General features: G+C 48.0%; 1 protein-coding gene across 5 annotated transcripts; it reads left to right on the top strand.

Moving 5' to 3' along the window:
* The first annotated feature begins 494 nt into the window (after nt 1–494).
* On the top strand, nt 495–16,558 carry CFAP298 (cilia and flagella associated protein 298). Of its 5 annotated transcripts, none has more exons than XM_049710670.1 (7): nt 495–781; nt 3,058–3,225; nt 7,759–7,826; nt 13,102–13,260; nt 14,969–15,100; nt 15,857–15,952; nt 16,244–16,558. In XM_049710670.1, exons 1-7 carry the CDS (start codon nt 643–645, stop codon nt 16,352–16,354), a joined length of 873 nt encoding a protein of 290 aa, XP_049566627.1. In that variant the 5' UTR covers nt 495–642; the 3' UTR covers nt 16,355–16,558. The 5 variants fall into 5 exon arrangements, with proteins under 5 accessions (XP_049566627.1, XP_049566629.1, XP_033274096.1 ...); XM_049710671.1 differs by lacking the exon at nt 495–781 and adding an exon at nt 981–1,306; XM_049710672.1 differs by lacking the exon at nt 16,244–16,558 and having other exon boundaries at nt 15,751–15,887.
* The last annotated feature ends 645 nt before the right edge of the window (nt 16,559–17,203 follow it).

Here is a 17,203-nt window from a genome sequence, read left to right as displayed (position 1 = left end):
GGGATCCGCGATCTGAGACAGCCTCTTCTGTGCGTTCCAGACCCGAAGCAGCGGGAGGCAATTCCGGAAGTGGAGACTGGGGGCGGCGGAAATGCTACCGAGGCTCGGAGCTGCCGTGGGGAGACTGCTGCGGGGCTGGGCACCTGTGGGTTCCCACCACCCCACCCATCCCCGACCTAGCAACCTCTTTCCCACCCACCCACCTCCCTGGGTGGAATCTTGGGCCCCAGGCGAGCCGACTGGGCGGCCAGCGCTCCACTCAGCCGGCTGGTCCGTTTGAGGGTTGCCCTGACGACACCCACTTCCGGGAGCAGGGCTCGGCGAATCCGGCTCGCCGGGTGCGGGCGGGCCCCGGAGGCCTTCCCGGACTGTGTGGATCGTTGCTCGCCAGCACCTGCTCCCGGGAGTGGAGGGCGAGGTCTCCGCCCCAGCCTCGGGGTGTGACCTTGAGCGGCGGCCCTCAGACTGTTTCTTTGTTGCTCCTGGCAACAGCCACTTCCGGGAGCGAGTGCAGTTCCCCCAGCAACGCGAGCCCCGGAGCCCCGGGTTCCCGCCTCCCAGCGGCAGTTAGTCGGTCGGTCGTCGCTGTTCGCGGCTCATCCTGGGCCTTCTCGCCTCCTTGGCGGGACCTCCGGAGCCACCATGGTTCTGCTGCACGTGAAGCGGGGCGACGAGAGCCAGTTCCTGCTGCAGGCGCCGGGGAGCACGGAGCTGGAGGAGCTCACGGTGCAGGTGGCCCGGGTCTACAACGGGCGGCTCAAGGTGCAGCGCGTCTGCTCAGGTGCGGCCCGGCGGCGCGGCGAGTTTGCCGGCTGGGTTGGGGTGGGGGCCCGCACCGCGAGGGCCCCGGAAGGGAAGAAGAAACTGGGCCATCTGGGACGAAGTTGGGCGGGACCAGCGAGGCTTTTTCGGGCAGGCTGGGGCCGAGGGTCAAGTTTGTGAAGATTTGCAAAGATATGCGGCAGCCGGGCTTGAAATGGGACAGCGGGGTTCGCCAGAGATGCTTCAAGAGCTGGTGGACCGCGAGGAGAGGCTCCCGGAGCCGGCGGGGAGGGCGCACCCCAGGGTCTGGGAGCCGGGATTGGGGCGCTGTGAGCAAACCGAAATAGACCCTGTACAGAGGAGGCAAGAGGCACAGGAGGGAGCCGGAAGCTTGGGCCCAAGAGCCGGTGTAGTGGATTTCAACAAGTGTGAGAGGTGGCACGACCACTGGGCCGTTTTTTACAAGTGAATTTCTAATTTTGAGACTTTGGAGGTAGAGCAGTTTCCGGTGGTGAGCCCCCCACCTTTGGGATGGCCTTCAGAGGTGAGAAACAGTGAGAGCGCCTCGGTGTTCTTGCCTCTCTTGGTGTCCCCTTCTCCAGGAAGCAAAGCCTGATTCTCCTGTACAGTGTTTTGGTCACTGTCCTCTCGACACTCTGGAGCAGTGCCGTCCAAGGGAGCTTTCCACCGCGATGGAAAATGTTCCCAGGTTGTGCTGTCCAGTAAGGTATCCACTAAGCACAGGGGGCCGTTGAGCACCACCAAGAAACTGCGTTTTTTATTTCATTGCATTTCAACTTAAATCCAAGTAGCCACGTGCAGCTAGTAACTGCCACATTAGGCAGCGCAGTACTTGACAGGATGCTACTCCAGGTGTGCTCTGGGGTGTGATTGTGTCTATAATTATACCACGTGATTTTTGTGCCATGGAGAACTCCTTAAGCGTCATGGTTTCTACCTTTATGGGTCATATGTATAGTTTCTTAGTAAAATTTACTGACTCCAAAACAAGCTTGATTAAGTGTTATTTTAAAATGAGAGCATTTGGGGAGAAAAGGGCCCCAACTTCTTTTTCTATGAAATTATCCATTGAAATGTGGTGCTGATTGTTCAGGCATGTTAGTGAACTTAAAACCCATTCATTTGGGACTTCCATGGTGGTCCAGTGGTTAAGACTCTGCGCTTCCACTGCAGGGGGCGCGGGTTCGATCCCTGGTGGGGGAACTAAGATCCTACATGCCATGCGACGTGACCAAAAAAAAAACCCAGCCCATTCATTTAGTCTACAGTCCTTGTTATCAGCCGTGATTCAGGCAGGCCCCAGTGCTATGCCCACTGAAGACAGGGATGAATGAGACCAGCTCCTTGACCCCCAGATACTTACAGTCTGGTGGGGAGAGAGATAATATGTATCCCATAAATAGCCCATTAAGTTCCACCATTTGTTCCATAGTACTGTATTATTACAGGCCATCTAGTGTCTTCACAAAGTGCTATGGGAAGACTTAGCTCCACCTACTTCCTTCATGTGAAAGAAAGAAGGGAGAGAGAGAGAGAGAGAGAGAGAGAGAAGGAAAGAGAAGAAAGAAAGAAAGACAGTTTTGCAAGGTTGAAATGTGGATTCGTTTTGGGGTGAATATATATGGAACAGGAAAAATATAAAGTATGCATCTGAATAGTGAACATGATACTAGAAAATCAAGATCTTGTCTCTGCCACTGTGGAAGGGCATGAGCTGCCTTATATCCTCCCCAATGATCAGATGTACATAAATCCTTTATAAAGTATTTATATAAAGTTTTATATACAGTAGTTGAAGTGTGACCAGAGCAAGCCTCAGGTGATACAGCTGCAATTAGGGAAGATGAGGATGTTGATAACGGTCTGGCCTACCTCTCAAGGTTAAATTAAATGAGATAAGCTATGTGAACGCACTTGGAAAACCATAACTCCCTATGTGGATGTGTATTCAGACTGTCAATGAATTTGAATTTGTGCTTCCTGAGTGCCGGGAAGTATAACATAGCACAGTGGGTTAGAGCACAGAACCTGTAGCCTGTGAACGGTGGGTAAACACCCAGACTCTCTGCATCGGTTGACCTAGGACAAATTGGTGAGCATTTGTCAGAGGGCAAGGACAGATCTGGCACATAGCAAGTGGCATCAGAGTGTTTGTTAAATAAAATAGCCAATGGGCAAGACCCCCGACCACTAGGGAGCTTACATTCCAATGAGGTGTAAGGTTTTATGATGATGACTACCATACATATTGTCTAACTTTCTCTTGTTTTTAAGAAATGGAAGAATTAGCAGAACATGGCGTATTTCTCCCTCCCAATATGCAAGGACTGACTGATGACCAGATTGAAGATTTGAAATTAAAGGATGAATGGGGTGAAAAGTGTGTCCCCAGTGCAGGTTCAGTATTTAAAAAGGATGATATTGGACGAAGGAATGGACAAGGTAATTCAGCATTTTTCTTCTCTCTGCATGCCTGAGTATAGCGATAAGTACGAAAGCAGTTCTTTAAGTTAAAAATTATAAAATACTTATAAATACAAACTTATAAAATACTTATAAATACAAACTTATAAAATACTGCACCATATAACTACTTGTAAAACACTAATCCAGAATGAATTAGGTGGAAAAGAAGGCATCTGTCTTCTTGCTGTAAGTTGCAGCTAGCTTTTAAATGTGATAGATGAACCATAAGAAATTACCATTTTTTGTTCTTCTTTCTCTAATTGCTTTAGGTGCAAGGTTAGGTTGTTTATTTGAGATGTTTCCTGTTTCTTAAGGTGGGATTGTATTGCTATAAACTTCCCTCTTAGAACTGCTTTTGCTGCATCCCATAGATTTTGGGTCATCGTGTCTCCATTGTCATTTGTTTCTAGGTATTTTTTTATTTCCTCTTTGATTTCTTCAGTGACCACTTGGTTATTAAGTTATTAAGTAGTGTATTGTTTAGCCTCCATGTGTTTGTATTTTTTACAGATCTTTTCCTGTAATTGATATCTAGTCTCATAGCGTTGTGGTCGGAAAAGATACCTGATACAATTTCAGTTTTCTTAAATTTACCAAGGCTTGATTTGTGGCCCAAGATATGATCTATCCTGGAGAATGTTCCATGAGCACTTGAGAAGAAAGTATATTCTGTTGTTTTTGGATGGAATGTCCTATAAATATCAATTAAGTCCATCTTGTTAAATGTATCATTTAAAGCTTGTGTTTCCTTATTTATTTTCATTTTGGATGATCTGTCCATTGGTGAAAGTGGGGTGTTAAAGTCCCCTACTATGAATGTGTTACTGTTGATTTCCCCTTTTATGGCTGTTAGTATTTGCCTTATGTATTGAGGTGCTCCTATGTTGGGTGCATAAATATTTACAATTGTTATAACTTCTTCTTGGATCGATCCCTTGATCATTACGTAGTGTCCTTCTTTGTCTCTTCTAATAGTCTTTATTTTAAAGTCTATTTTGTCTGATATGAGAATTGCTACTCCAGCTTTCTTTTGGTTTCCATTTGCATGGAATATCTTTTTCCTTCCCCTTACTTTCAGTCTGTATGTGTCTCTAGGTCTGAAGTGGGTCTCTTGTAGACAGCATATATATGGGTCTTGTTTTTGTATCCATTCAGCCAATCTGTGTCTTTTGGTGGGAGCATTTAGTCCATTTACATTTAAGGTAATTATTGATATGTATGTTCCTATTCCCATTTTCTTAATTGTTTTGGGTTTGTTATTGTAGGTCTTTTCCTTGTCTTGTGTTTCTTGCCTAGAGAAGTTCCTTTAGCATTTGTTGTAAAGCTGGTTTGGTGGTACTGAACTCTCTCAGCTTTTGCTTGTCTGTAAAGGTTTTAATTTCTCCATCAAATAATGAGATCCTTGCTGGGTAGAGTAGAAAGTTAGATCAATGGAACAGGATAGAAAGCCCAGAGATAAACCCACGCACATATGGTCACCTTATCTTTGATAAAGGAGACAGGAATGTACAGTGGAGAAAGGTCAGCCTCTTCAATAAGTGGTGCTGGGAAAACTGGACAGGTACATGTAAAAGTATGAGATTAGATTACTCCCTAACACCATACACAAAAATAAGCTCAAAATGGATTAAAGACCTAAATGTAAGGCCAGAAACTATCAAACTCTTAGAGGAAAACATAGGGAGAACACTCTATGACATAAATCACAGCAAGATCCTTTTTGACCCACCTTCTAGAGAAATGGAAATAAAAACAAAAATAAACAAATGGGACCTAATGAACTTAAAAGCTTTTGCACAGCAAAGGAAACCATAAACAAGACCAAAAGACAACCCTCAGAATGGGAGAAAATATTTGCAAATGAAGCAACTGACAAAGGATTAATCTCCAAAGTTTACAAGCAGCTCACGCAGCTCAGTAACAAAAAAACAAACAACCCAGTCCAAAAATGGGCAGAAGACCTAAAACAGACATTTCTCCAAAGAAGATATACAGACTGCCAACAAACACATGAAAGAATGCTCAACATCATTAATCATCAGAGACATGCAAATCAAAACTACAATGAGATATCATCTCACACTAGTCAGAATGGCCATCATCAAAAAATCTAGAAACAATAAATGCTGGAGAGGGTGTGGAGAAAAGGGAACACTCTTGCACTGCTGGTGGGAATGTGAATTGGTACAGCCCCTATGGAGAACAGTATGGAGGTTCCTTAAAAAACTACAAATAGAACTACCATATGACCCAGCAATCCCACTGCTGGGCATGTACCCTGGGAAAACCATGGTTCAAAAAGAGTCATGTACCAAAATGTTCATTGCAGCTCTATTTACAATAGCCCAGAGATGGAAACAACCTAAGTGTCCATCATCGGATGAATGGATAAAGAAGATGTGGCACATATATACAATGGAATATTACTCAGCCATAAGAAGAAACGAAATTGAGCTATTTGCAATGAGGTGGATAGACCTAGAGTCTGTCATACAGAGTGAAGTAAGTCAGAAAGAGAAAGACAAATACCATATGCTAACACATATATATGGAATTTAAGAAAAAAAAAATGTCATGAAGAACCTAGGGGTAAGACAGGAATAAAGACACAGACCTACTAGAGAATGGACTTGAGGATATGGGGAGGGGGAAGGGTAAGCTGTGACAAAGCGAGGGAGAGGCATGGACATATACACTACCAAATGTAAGGTAGATAGCTAGTGGGAAGCAGCCGCATAGCACAGGGAGATCAGCTCGGTGCTTGGTGACTGCCTGGAGGGGTGGGGTAGGGAGGGTGGGAGGGAGGGAGATGCAAGAGGGAAGAGATATGGGAACATATGTATATGTATAACTGATTCACTTTGTTATAAAGCAGAAACTAACACACCGTTGTAAAGCAATTATACTACAATAAAGATGTAAAAAAAGAAATTACCATTTTTGTAGGCAACAAGTGATTGAAAATTGGCATTTTCATGTGGTTGGACCTAATCGTTTGAGGGGATAATCATTGATAATGTATTGAAGGGTGTGTTTTGTTACAGTTTTTAGGTCAGGGTTTATTTAGAGATTCTGTGTGGAAGGAGGAAATAAATGTCAGCCCAACAGTCTCCACTCGAATTGAGGACATGTCTCTCTCTTGTACAAAGCAGCTGAGAACACACCAGCACACTGAAGAAATGCCTCTTGTTTTAGTATATGGTTGTTTGTGTGGAATTGGAAGGAAAAAGGGATAACCCATTTTGATAGCTTCTTATCCCTTTTAACCTGCATAAAAAACTCCATTTAAAAGACTATAGGGGCTTCCCTGGTGGCGCAGTGGTTGAGAGTCCGCCTGCGATGCAGGGAACACGGGTTCGTGCCCCGGTCCGGGAAGATCACACATGCCGCGGAGCGGCTAGGTTCGTGAGCCATGGCCGCTGAGCCTGCACGTCCGGAGCCTGTGCTCCGCAACGGGAGAGGCCACAACAGTGAGAGGCCCGCGTACGGCAAAAAACACAAAAACAACAACATCAACAAAAAAGACTATAATTGGGACTTCCCTGGTGACGCAGTGGTTAAGAATCCGCCTGCCAATGCAGGGGACACAGGTTCGAGTCCTGGTCCGGGAAGATCCCACATGCCGCGGAGCAACTAAGCCCGTGCACCACAACTACTGAGCCTGTGCTCTACAGCCCGCGAGCCACAACTACTGAGCCCATGTGCCACAACTACTGAAGCCCGTGTGCCTAGAGCCCGTGCTCTGCAACAAGAGAAGCCACTGCAATGAGAAGCCCGCGCACCACAATGAAGAGTAGGCCGAACTCGCTGCAACTAGAGAAAGCCTGCGCGCAGCAACGAAGACCCAATGCAGCCAAATAAATAAATGAAGAAAGTTTATCATGGATTCTTTAAAAAAAAATAAAATAAAAGACTATAATGGATCAGTTAACAAACACCTAAGTATCTACTATGCCCTTAAAACACTATTAGGAGCGAAAGAAATAAAGTGTCCCTATAAGGCCTTTGCATGCTCAGAAATTTTTTTTTTAGTATTGAAGATAATAGAAATTTCTAGTATTATTTCTTTTGAACTTCAACCTAGAAAATAGTTGGTTGTCTTCCACATCTTTTCATACCTAAACCCATTCTCAATTTGGAGAGATCTTTTGCTTTTTAGGAGGAATTGCATCAATGAAAAAACTAATGGTACTCATAAGAAGAGTTAACGGTTTATTTTTACCAGTTCATTCTTCATCTTTAACCAAGATTGTCTTAATCACTTTTATTTTAATACAGTTTTATATTTCTAGTATTTTCAATGGCTATGTTATTTATTCAGCATATGAAGTTTGAAAGATTTTTACCTAATTTCTCACAGCCAGCTTTCCTGTATCCCTCATCTGAATTCCATTCTTGTACTTTCTCTCATCTCACTTCCTCCCTGACGCAGACAGAAGGGATTAAGGTGTTTAAGAAGAGTTTTAAAGATGGCTGTCTCTCTCCCCCTTCCCTTTTTTATTTTCATAGCTCCAAATGAAAAGATGAAGCAAGTTTTAAAGAAGACTATAGAAGAAGCCAAAGCAATAATATCGAAGGTTAGCTTTTTAAATGAAGCCTTTCTTTCCTTTCCTTTCCTCCCTCCCTCCCTCCTTCCCTCCCTCTCCCTCTCTCTCTTTCATTTTCTCTTTCCTTCTTTCTTCCTTTTTCTTTCTTTCTTTCTTTTCTTCCTTTCTCTCTCTTTCTTTCTCTCTCTCTCTTTCTCTCCCCCTCCCTCCTTCCCTCCTTCCTCCTTCCAGAGGCAAGGGAAACAAGCATGTTCGGGGTGGGCCCTAGCTTTTCCTTTTCATAATTGTCCTCAATCCTCCCAGTTCTTTCAGGTCTGACAGAAATGGGTATCGGCTTGTGTAAATGTGGTTCACATATGAATTGCTGCATATATGATTTTGTTTCCGTAACTTTTTTTTTTTTTTAGTTGAAGTATAGTTGATTTACAATATTGTGTCAGTGTCAGGTGCACCGCATGGTGATTCAGTTGTGGTTTTTCCTGATTATATTCTATTTTAGGTTATTACAAGATATTAAATGTAAGTTCCTGTGCTACACAGTAAACCCTTACTGCTTGTCCGTTTTATGTGTTGTAGTTTGTAACCCTTAAGAACTAATGCAAGTGGAACGGGGAGACGCGAACGTTGTAACCACAGGCTGGATCTACAGATACCTGAGTGGCACAGCATGTGTTTATTACGAATTAGCTTTTTGTAATTGTCTTAAGTATTTACACAAAAAGTGTTTCATTGAAGGAGAAACATACCATTGACGTGCATATACTGTGAGTCTGGAGGAGAATAATTTAAGGATTTTTCAAGAATTGAATGTTTTTATCAGTCGCTTTTGTTTATGTGTTGCTGGTACTGGTTGATCCCACCCGCCACTGCAGGCCTTCTCACTTGATAACTGCTTTTTCTTCTGTTCCTCTCAACGCACTGGGCATAACTGTCATTTCTAAACCAACATTTCCCAAATTCTTCAAGCTCTTAACTAATCCTTTAAGTGCTTCAGGAAAGGCTGCCCTTCTGCCTGTTAATATAGGAAAGACTCTGGGAAAGCCGACAAGGAAGGCTTCGGTTCGATCCAATGTTTGCAAAATGCATTTGACTGCAGAACCTTTTTTTAAAAGGATAATAGCTAGTAACATCTAGTCAAATGGGCACATCTCAGAGCACGTTAGAACAGTGGCCTGGACCCTGCTCCGCCCCCTTCACTCCCCACTCTTGCTTCTGTGGGTATCCTTCCTATTCATTTGTATCACTTCTTCCCTTTGCCTGTGTGTCTTTTTACATAGTCATGTCATAGTTGAGAGAGAGAGGTTTCCCAGGGGCTCCGGTCGCTTTGCTGCAGCGATTTTCCCAAAGTTGCAGAGCTCCTGGGTGGCCAGGCCTCACTTCTCACCCGGGGCTTCCACGCTGCTTCCCAAATGCAGCCGGCGTCGCTCTTGCCTCCCTAGACCCTGCCCTGCGGGGGGCACTTAGCCCTGTGGGTCAGAATGCACTGGGCGAGCAGGGAAGGAAGAGTTCAGGTCCCAGCAGCCCCACTGTGACCAGTCCCTTGGCCCTGGGCCTGGGACTCCACCTCCATTGCTCAGGTTCCTCAGGGGGAGAGTGGAAGACGGTGGAATATCGAAACTGGGGCTCCTTGGGGTGGGACGATGGTGTCCATGCCGCCTCTCGTCCTGGGACCCACCCTCTGCTGTGAGTGGGAGACCAGGACAGCGGGGAATCTCTGTCGTCCTGAGGCTGCACCGTGAGTTTCTCTGTCACCCAACCATGGCATCTGGTGGGGAATCACCGCCCTTGACATTGGTGGAGTTTTTGTAGAAAATGACCCCGTGGTGCCCCCTTTCTGCATATATTGGTAGTGGGGGGTGGAGCCCTCTGAGTGGGACAGCTTCCCTCCGGTGACCCCGGATCCGGGAGATCTTCACACCGTCGCTACGGCATGTGCCCCTCATGGGAAGGCCTGATTTATGAGGATTTATGACTTGGAAACAATTTCATAAGCCGCACTGGGAGTAGGTAAGGCAGGAATATTACCTCCGTCTTACAGATGAGAACGTAGGTTTAGAGAGTTTAAATCTGGGCCTCCAGGGCATTCTGCCTTCCCTGGGGTGCATCAGCTTCAGGCCACGGGTGCTGCCTGGTCCCCGGTCCCCCCGGGACTTGGGCATCCACGCTGATGATCCGTGTTGTACCAGGTCACGGGACTCCTGCATTTCCTCGGAAGCAAGGATTTTCATCTCCCTTCCGTGTCACTTGCCTACAGCTCGGTCAGGTTATAACTCACAGTTACTCAGAGCGGTTCCGTCTCAGATGTGGGCCCTGATGTCGCCCTCGTAGTGCAGGATCCTCCATCCTTCCCTGCCCCCGCCCTTGCTCCCCAGCCCCTTGTCAGCGTGCCGAGGGTTCCCGATAACCCCTCTCCCCTACCTTGCCTCCCAGCCCAGCGGGGCCCCAGGTGGCCTCTTCCTGGCTCCGGGTCTCTGCGTGGCCCGTGCTCCTGGCCTGACCTCCTTTGCTGAGCAAGCTCTGACCTCATGGGGACTGCGGGCCCGCTGGCCCTCCCCCCAGCCTGTCTCAGACCCTTCCTCTCCTTGGGCTCCTGCCCTCTCACCTTCTCCGTGGCATATCTGCCTCCTGCTTTGGCAGTGAGGTCGAGGCCGTCTGGCATAAGCCCTCGGTTTTCTGTCCCCCCTGCAAACCGTCTCTTCCTGCATCTCTCTCGTTCTTCCCTCGAAACCGACCAGTGTCTCCTGCCCCTGGGCCCTCCCACTTCCGCTGCTGCCCCCACTCCAGCTGGTCTGCATCCGCCCTTCTAGAAACCCAGGAGGAATAATGCCTTTAGGCTCTCCTGTCCTATGGCAGCATCTACCCTGTAAGCACACTCGGGCCTCCTACCTTAGCCTGAAATCAATCCTCTGCAGCTTAACCTTCCACCTGCCCCCCCAACACTCGCCTCCCCCATCTTCCCACCCCCAGCAGCTTTCCCGAAGGAGAGGCCCCCAGATCCTCGGACCAGATGCTCCCGGGTTTCTCAGAACCTGGCCTCTGTTTTCTTCCGCCACAGAAATGGCCGCCTCAGGGCCAACAGTGACCCCCCTCCTGCAAATCCAGGGGCTTTTCCCGTCTGACTCCTGGACCCCTCTCTGTCTTTCGACCACATACATGAGCCTCCTCTATCCTGGTTCCCTCCCGGCTTCCTGGTTGCTGTTTTCTCTGGCTCTTGCCTCTTAAATTTGGTGTTTCTCAAAGTACTTTATCCTGAATCTCTTCTCTTTTCTTTCTGCTCTTTCTTCCTCGGCATTTTATCTTCTCTGCCAAATACAGATTCCACTCTCCACAATAACTCTCAAATCTCTGTCCTCTACCCCAGCATCTTCCTTTACTTGCAACCTGAGTTTCCAGCTGGTTTCTAGAAGGTTCTACCTGAAAGTCCAACCAGCACTTCAAACTCAAGTTTTCTAGACCTGAACTCATTGATTCCTCTGCCCTGTGTTCTTTACCCAAGAGGAAGCACTTCCTGCAGACTTTCCATTTCTACTAAGAGCCACTGCTGTCTCGGTTATCCAGGCTCAGTGTCACCTTCGTCACTTCCTCTCTGTCACTCGTATGCCTTAAGTCTGGTCCTGTACCGTCCACTCCCATGGATTTAAGATGCATCTTAAATCCAACCCCTCGTTTCATTTCCACGGTCACCACTTTATTTAAGGCTCCCCTGATAGCCTTTTTTTTTTTTTTTTCCGGTACGTGGGCCTCTCACTGCTGTGGCCTCTCCCGTTGCGGAGCACAGGCTCCAGACGCGCAGGCTCAGCGGCCATGGCTCACGGGCCCAGCTGCTGCGTAGCATGTGGGATCCTCCCGGACCGGGGCATGAACCCGCATCCCCCGCATCAGCAGGCGGACTCCCAACCACTGCGCCGCCAGGGAAGCTCCCCTGATAGCCTTTGTGTTCAGATACCAGCTGGGGGGCCTGTAACTCAGCTCTGACACTAACTACCCAGGGCTGGCACGGACCCCACAAGCTAAAGGGTGAGTTCCTCAGCCAGACTCGCCCGACTTCCGGCACCAGGTGACCTGCACTCTGTCTGGTTTGGCCGCAGGTTTGGAGTTCCCACCACCCTCCTTCAGGTTCAGTGATTTGCTGGAATGACGCACCGAACACGCTGCAAGTGCTGTAGTTCCTATTTTGTTGTAAAGTTTTGTTATAAAGCATACAACTCAGAAACCGCCGGATGGGAGAGACCCATAGAGCACAGTTAGAGCCAGGGGCAGGGGGTGCAGAACCTCCGTGGCCTCTCCTCCTCCGTGGACCCCGGCTGCACACCTTCAGTGTGCTCTCCATCCAGGAGCTCCACTGAGCTTCAGTGTCCAGAATTTTTATCAGGGTTCCATTGTGTGGACCTGATTGGTTAAATCAGTGGCCACATGACTGAGCTCCTCTCCAATCCCCTTCTCCAGAGGTGGTGATGATGGGGGTGCGGGGAGGGTTTCTGAAAGCGCCAACCTGCTAGTCCCAGCTTGGGCTTCTTGGGGGGGCCACCCCTCCCCAAACTATCCAGGGGTTCACATGGATCACCTCGTCAGCATGAACCCAGGTCTGGTCAGAGGGGGCTGGTTAGGAATAATGACAACCCTATCACTCAGGAAATGCCAAGGGTTTTTGAAGCTCTGCGCCAGGAACAGGGGGCAAAGACCAGATACACTCTCGATTACGTCACACCTTTCTCTGCACTCTTCAGAGCCTGCTACGTGGTCTGCCCCCGCCCGGGTCCATTCTACAACCACTGCAAGATGAGTCTCACAGCGTCACCACTTCTTCCCAGAGAAGCCACTCGCTACCCATCGCCTCACTGTCAATGCTAACTCCTCAGCCTGGCGTTCACGGCCATCCCAAAACAGGCTCCAGCGTGGCCGGCCAGCAGTGCCTTCCCTTCCCCGAGCTGCGTGGGCTGCTAGCTGTTACCTGCTTTTCTTTGCTGTTGCTTGTCCTGAAGCACTCTGTTCCCTGAGATGCCGTCCCCTCTGCCCTGTTTCCTGATGCCCTCTCGCATCTGTACTGCTGGACTGGGGTTCCTCCCCTCAGAGTGTCCTCTGCACTTAACCCCTCTTGGTGCCGCTCGTATCCTGCCTTATAACCTAGGTCGTGGTGGCCATGGCTCAGCCCCAGAAATAGACCGTAGTCCCTTTGGTAGCGAGCGCCGTCTGATTCTTCTGTCGCTCTGGCAGCATCTGGCGCGGGTCTTGTACAAGAACTTGATTGAGGTTTGTTGAGTTGATCAGCTGCATCATAGATAACGATGCCTGTAATCACTTTCAGAAACACGTGGAAGCCAATGTCTGCGTTACCATGGAGATGGTGAAAGACGCCTTGGACCAGCTTCGAGGTGCAGTGATGATTGTTTATCCCATGGGGTTGCCGCCATACGATCCTATCCGGATGGAATTTGAAAATAAAGAAGATCTGTCGGGGAGTCAGGTATGTGGCTCTTGGGGTTTCTTCCAGGTGAGTTCCTTCCCTCCCCCAGCCCCCAAAGAGCAGCAGCCCCTCCGATTTGACCTTTCTCTGCTGATGTAGTTTGTTGCTTCATACACAGCTTTCCATTTTGCTAGACTAGGCTTCAGAGCAGAGTTGTGAATTCAGGGGAGGACCCCGAGGACGTGCTCCTGCCTGAGGGCTTGGCCCCCACACATAGGGGTGGCAAGAGACAAGGGAGTAACTGAAAACAGTCCCATTTTCTTTGACCACTGGGAAGCCAAAACCCTAATTTGTGCCTATTGCTACCCAAACGTATCGGTCCCTTTGCATGGAATTTTGTGTTCTAGCCTTATCTCTTTTTTTCCCCCAATACATTTATTTATTTATTTATTCGTTCATTCATTCATTCATTCATTCTTGGCTGCGTTGGGTCTTCGTTGCTGCGCGTGGGCTTTCTCTAGTTGTGGTGGGCAGGGGCTACTCTTTGTCGCAGTGCACGGGCTTCTCATTGCGGTGGCTTCTCTTGCTGCGGAGCATGGGCTCTAGGCACGCGGGCTTCAGTAGTTGTGGCTCGCAGGCTGTAGAGCGCAGGCTCAGTAGTTCTGGCACACAGGCTTAGTTGCTCCGCGGCACGTGGGAGCTTCCCGGACCAGGGCTCGAACCCGTGTCCCCCGCATTGGCAGGCGGATTCTTAACCACTGTGCCACCAGGGAAGCCCCTAGCCTTACCTCTTGCTCCTTATTATTTTCTTAGCTTTATGTTCCACTTTCCTTTGTTTTTCTCATTTTTTCATTCCTTATCCTGTGGGACAGTATCTTTTTCTCTGAGCCATCTTAAATAGGCAGGATATGCAGAAGCAAACGAACAGCCCCATTATACCTATACAGCTCTTCCTCAATTTATGATGGGATTATGCCCCAACAAACCCAGCGTAAGTTGAAAATATTATAAGTTGAAAATTCATTTAATACATTTAACCTACCAAATATCATAGCTTAGCCTAGCCCACCTGAAACGTGCTCAGAACACTTACATTAGCCAACCGTTGGGCAAAATCATCTAACACAAAGCCTATTTTATAATAGTGTGATTTATTGAATACTATACTAAAAGTGAAGAACAGAACTGTTGTCCGGTACGGACAGTTGTATCGGTTGATTACTCTGGCGATCACAAGTTACTGCCGTTGCCCAGCATCACGAGACAGTCTCATACTCTACATCACCAGGCCGAGAAGAAATCAAAATTCAAAATTTAAAGCATGGCTTCTACTGAATGCGTATCACTTTCACACCATCATATGGTCAAAAAGTCATAAATCGAACCATCGTAAGTCAGAGGCTTTTGTATTTAAACACCTAGCAGGATCCCCGTATTCTTCCCTGGCAGTAACCTAAAAATCCATCTAAGACAGACCTTATATCATGGATGAGGGTGCAAATGAGGTAGGATACCCGCCACCTGCCAGAAGTGACCTGAGTCAGGGCATGAGTTGAAACTAACAGGAAAGGTGCTGAAATGAGTGAGGGCTTTGAGTCGGGGGCATTAGTGCTGCCCGTGGGGGACGGCAGGGGAGGGCAGGGTGCTGGAAGCCTGTCCCACTTCCGATGCTGGGAGGGGCATTGGCCAGGCTCCCTGCCCACAGGGCCGGGCCACACCCTTGGCCGTGTCCTGACTACCTTAAAGCTGGTTCTTACCGTGAACCCAGGCAGCACTCAGTGTCATCACAGAATCAGAGGCACAATTGTGGTGGGCAGCGAAGGAGCTAAGACGAACAAAGAAGCTTTCGGACTACGTGGGGAAGAATGAAAAAACCAAAATTATCGTCAAGATTCAGCGGGTAAGTACTTTAACATGTCACTATTTTTCGCTTACTTGCAAACTGATAAAACTTTACATTAAATCTGAAAGATTTAAACTCTTGTGCAGACACTTTAATCCTGCCGGTCCAGGCTTAAAGTCAAACTGTCCTCTTTATGGGGCAACAAAAACATGAAGGAAATATGGATCGGTGGACGGTATCTGGAGTTTGTTTTAATTGGGGGGAAAGGAGAGTATGCTGCGTTCATTTCAACTTTAAAAATGGGGCTTACCAAAAAAAAAAAAAAAAAAATGGGCTTACAAGTAACTAAAACTGTTTCTTGAAATGAAAAATACAGCCCAGAGCACTGATCTCAAGTTTTTCTAAGTGCTGACAGTCTGTGAAAGAGGTGGAGGGCTGGAGACCTGTCAGGACTTCGTGTGGAGCCGTATACCTGCAGGCTGCTTTGCTGTGTGCTCTCTCCTAAATCATCTCTATAGTTTGGGGGCAACAGGGTCCCCCACGATTATCTCTACCCGCCCCTCACTGGACCTGCAGTGGCTGACTTGGGAATGGCTGTGACCAACACGGCACCATCCAGCCTCCACTGTGAGGGCCCAGGGCCAGAGCGAGACTCCCCTCGTGATCCGCTGTGTATGATCAGAGATGCATGGCCTGTTTATCTTTAGCCGTCGGCAAAGGCAGTTGTAAGGCGTGAGCTGTAACTTCCTGGGTCGTCCTTATAAGAACGCCTCAGTCCGCAATTTGCTGTCCCCCCCCCCCCCGTCTTTTCAGAGGGGGCAAGGAGCTCCAGCGCGAGAACCCATCATTAGCAGTGAGGAGCAGAAGCAGCTGATGCTCTTCTATCACAGAAGACAAGAGGAGCTCAAGGTACCGTGTGACTGATGGCTTCTCAGCTAGCTGGCGCCTGGGGCGTTCACCCCCTCACCCCCAGGCCTTACTCTGGGCACGGGGGTAGCTCGGGGGGCTCTGCAGGATGTGGTGAGGGCACATCCTGAGCTGCAGCCTCGCCAGGGCTGCGGGGGCCCTGCCCGGTGTCCACCTGCCTTAGGCTCTGGAGGTGTCCTGCTTCTGGGGACGTGGGGAGCAAGGAGGTTGGTCGTGGGTTCTGCAGAACACTTTCCTGAAATGCCTTCCTGAGCAAAATACGTCTGTGTCCAGAAACTGGAAGAAAATGACGACGATTCCTGTTTAAATTCTCCGTGGGCAGATAACACTGCTTTGAAAAGACATTTTCATGGAGTAAAAGACATAAAGTGGAGACCAAGATGAAGTTCACCAGTTGATGAAGCTTTCTAAAATATTAGCTCACCTTTCTTTTGGCAAAATGATAATAATAATAACTAAAAAGGACACCCACAGCTCTCTTTGAAAGTTGTTGAAATTTCTGGTTTTCCTAGTTGTTTTTTCAGTTTGAATGTTTAAAATAAAAGTTATTCAGGGTTTTAAAACTTAATAAATACATCCTCAAAAGAATCCGCCTAAACTATTTTTATTTCAGGACGACTATCTACTAATCTGAGGTTTTTCTTTGGCAAACTACTGAAGATATAGTTACAAACATTTTTTGCTTCCTGATTGCTGTATTGCAGGAGGTTGAAGGTACCTTTTGTCCCAGGGATCTGCTGTGAAACTTGGCTGTCAGTGGCCACTAGAGGCCGCCCGTCACTTCCTTACCCGCATTCTTCCTGGGCCCTCCCTGTGGAACTGTCAGAGGCCCAATTCTCAATCTTGTTTCAGAGACTGGCAGGGGGTCTAACTGTAGCCTCGTGTCTCCCAGCTTCAAAGGTGAAGTTCACCCCCTGGTTGAGACCTGGCTGGTCTTTGTCTTCCAGGTGTAAAGGCTGTACCTGTGATGGAAGTTGGGTGGCCAAACTAGACTAACCTTGAAACTGGACAAATTCTTGTGTAGTTTCTGGGCTTTTCCTGAAAACAAATGCAGATCCTGGTAACCGATGGTTCTCCCCGTGGGCTCACAAGAGCCTGCAGCTCTTGTCATGCTGAGGTCGGTACCGAGGCTGACAGATGCAAACGCTGTTGGCTCGGTGACAACCACGTTGGCTCACCTGTCATCCTGACTGGTTTTCTAGGACATCTTTGCTTTTAAATTCTCCAACTCAT

This window comes from Orcinus orca, chromosome 5 (assembly GCF_937001465.1).
Source record: "Orcinus orca chromosome 5, mOrcOrc1.1, whole genome shotgun sequence".
Taxonomy (NCBI): domain Eukaryota; kingdom Metazoa; phylum Chordata; class Mammalia; order Artiodactyla; family Delphinidae; genus Orcinus; species Orcinus orca.
This window is presented reverse-complemented; position numbering and strand designations above follow the sequence as displayed.

Bases quoted from the DNA above. Each gene is read 5' to 3' on its own strand.
- CFAP298 (XM_049710670.1), top strand. From the start codon at position 643: ATGGTTCTGCTGCACGTGAAGCGGGGCGACGAGAGCCAGTTCCTGCTG. The intron at 3,226-7,758 runs GTAATTCAGCAT...TTATTTTCATAG, and splicing joins TGGACGAAGGAATGGACAAG to CTCCAAATGAAAAGATGAAG. The intron at 7,827-13,101 runs GTTAGCTTTTTA...AATCACTTTCAG, and splicing joins CCAAAGCAATAATATCGAAG to AAACACGTGGAAGCCAATGT.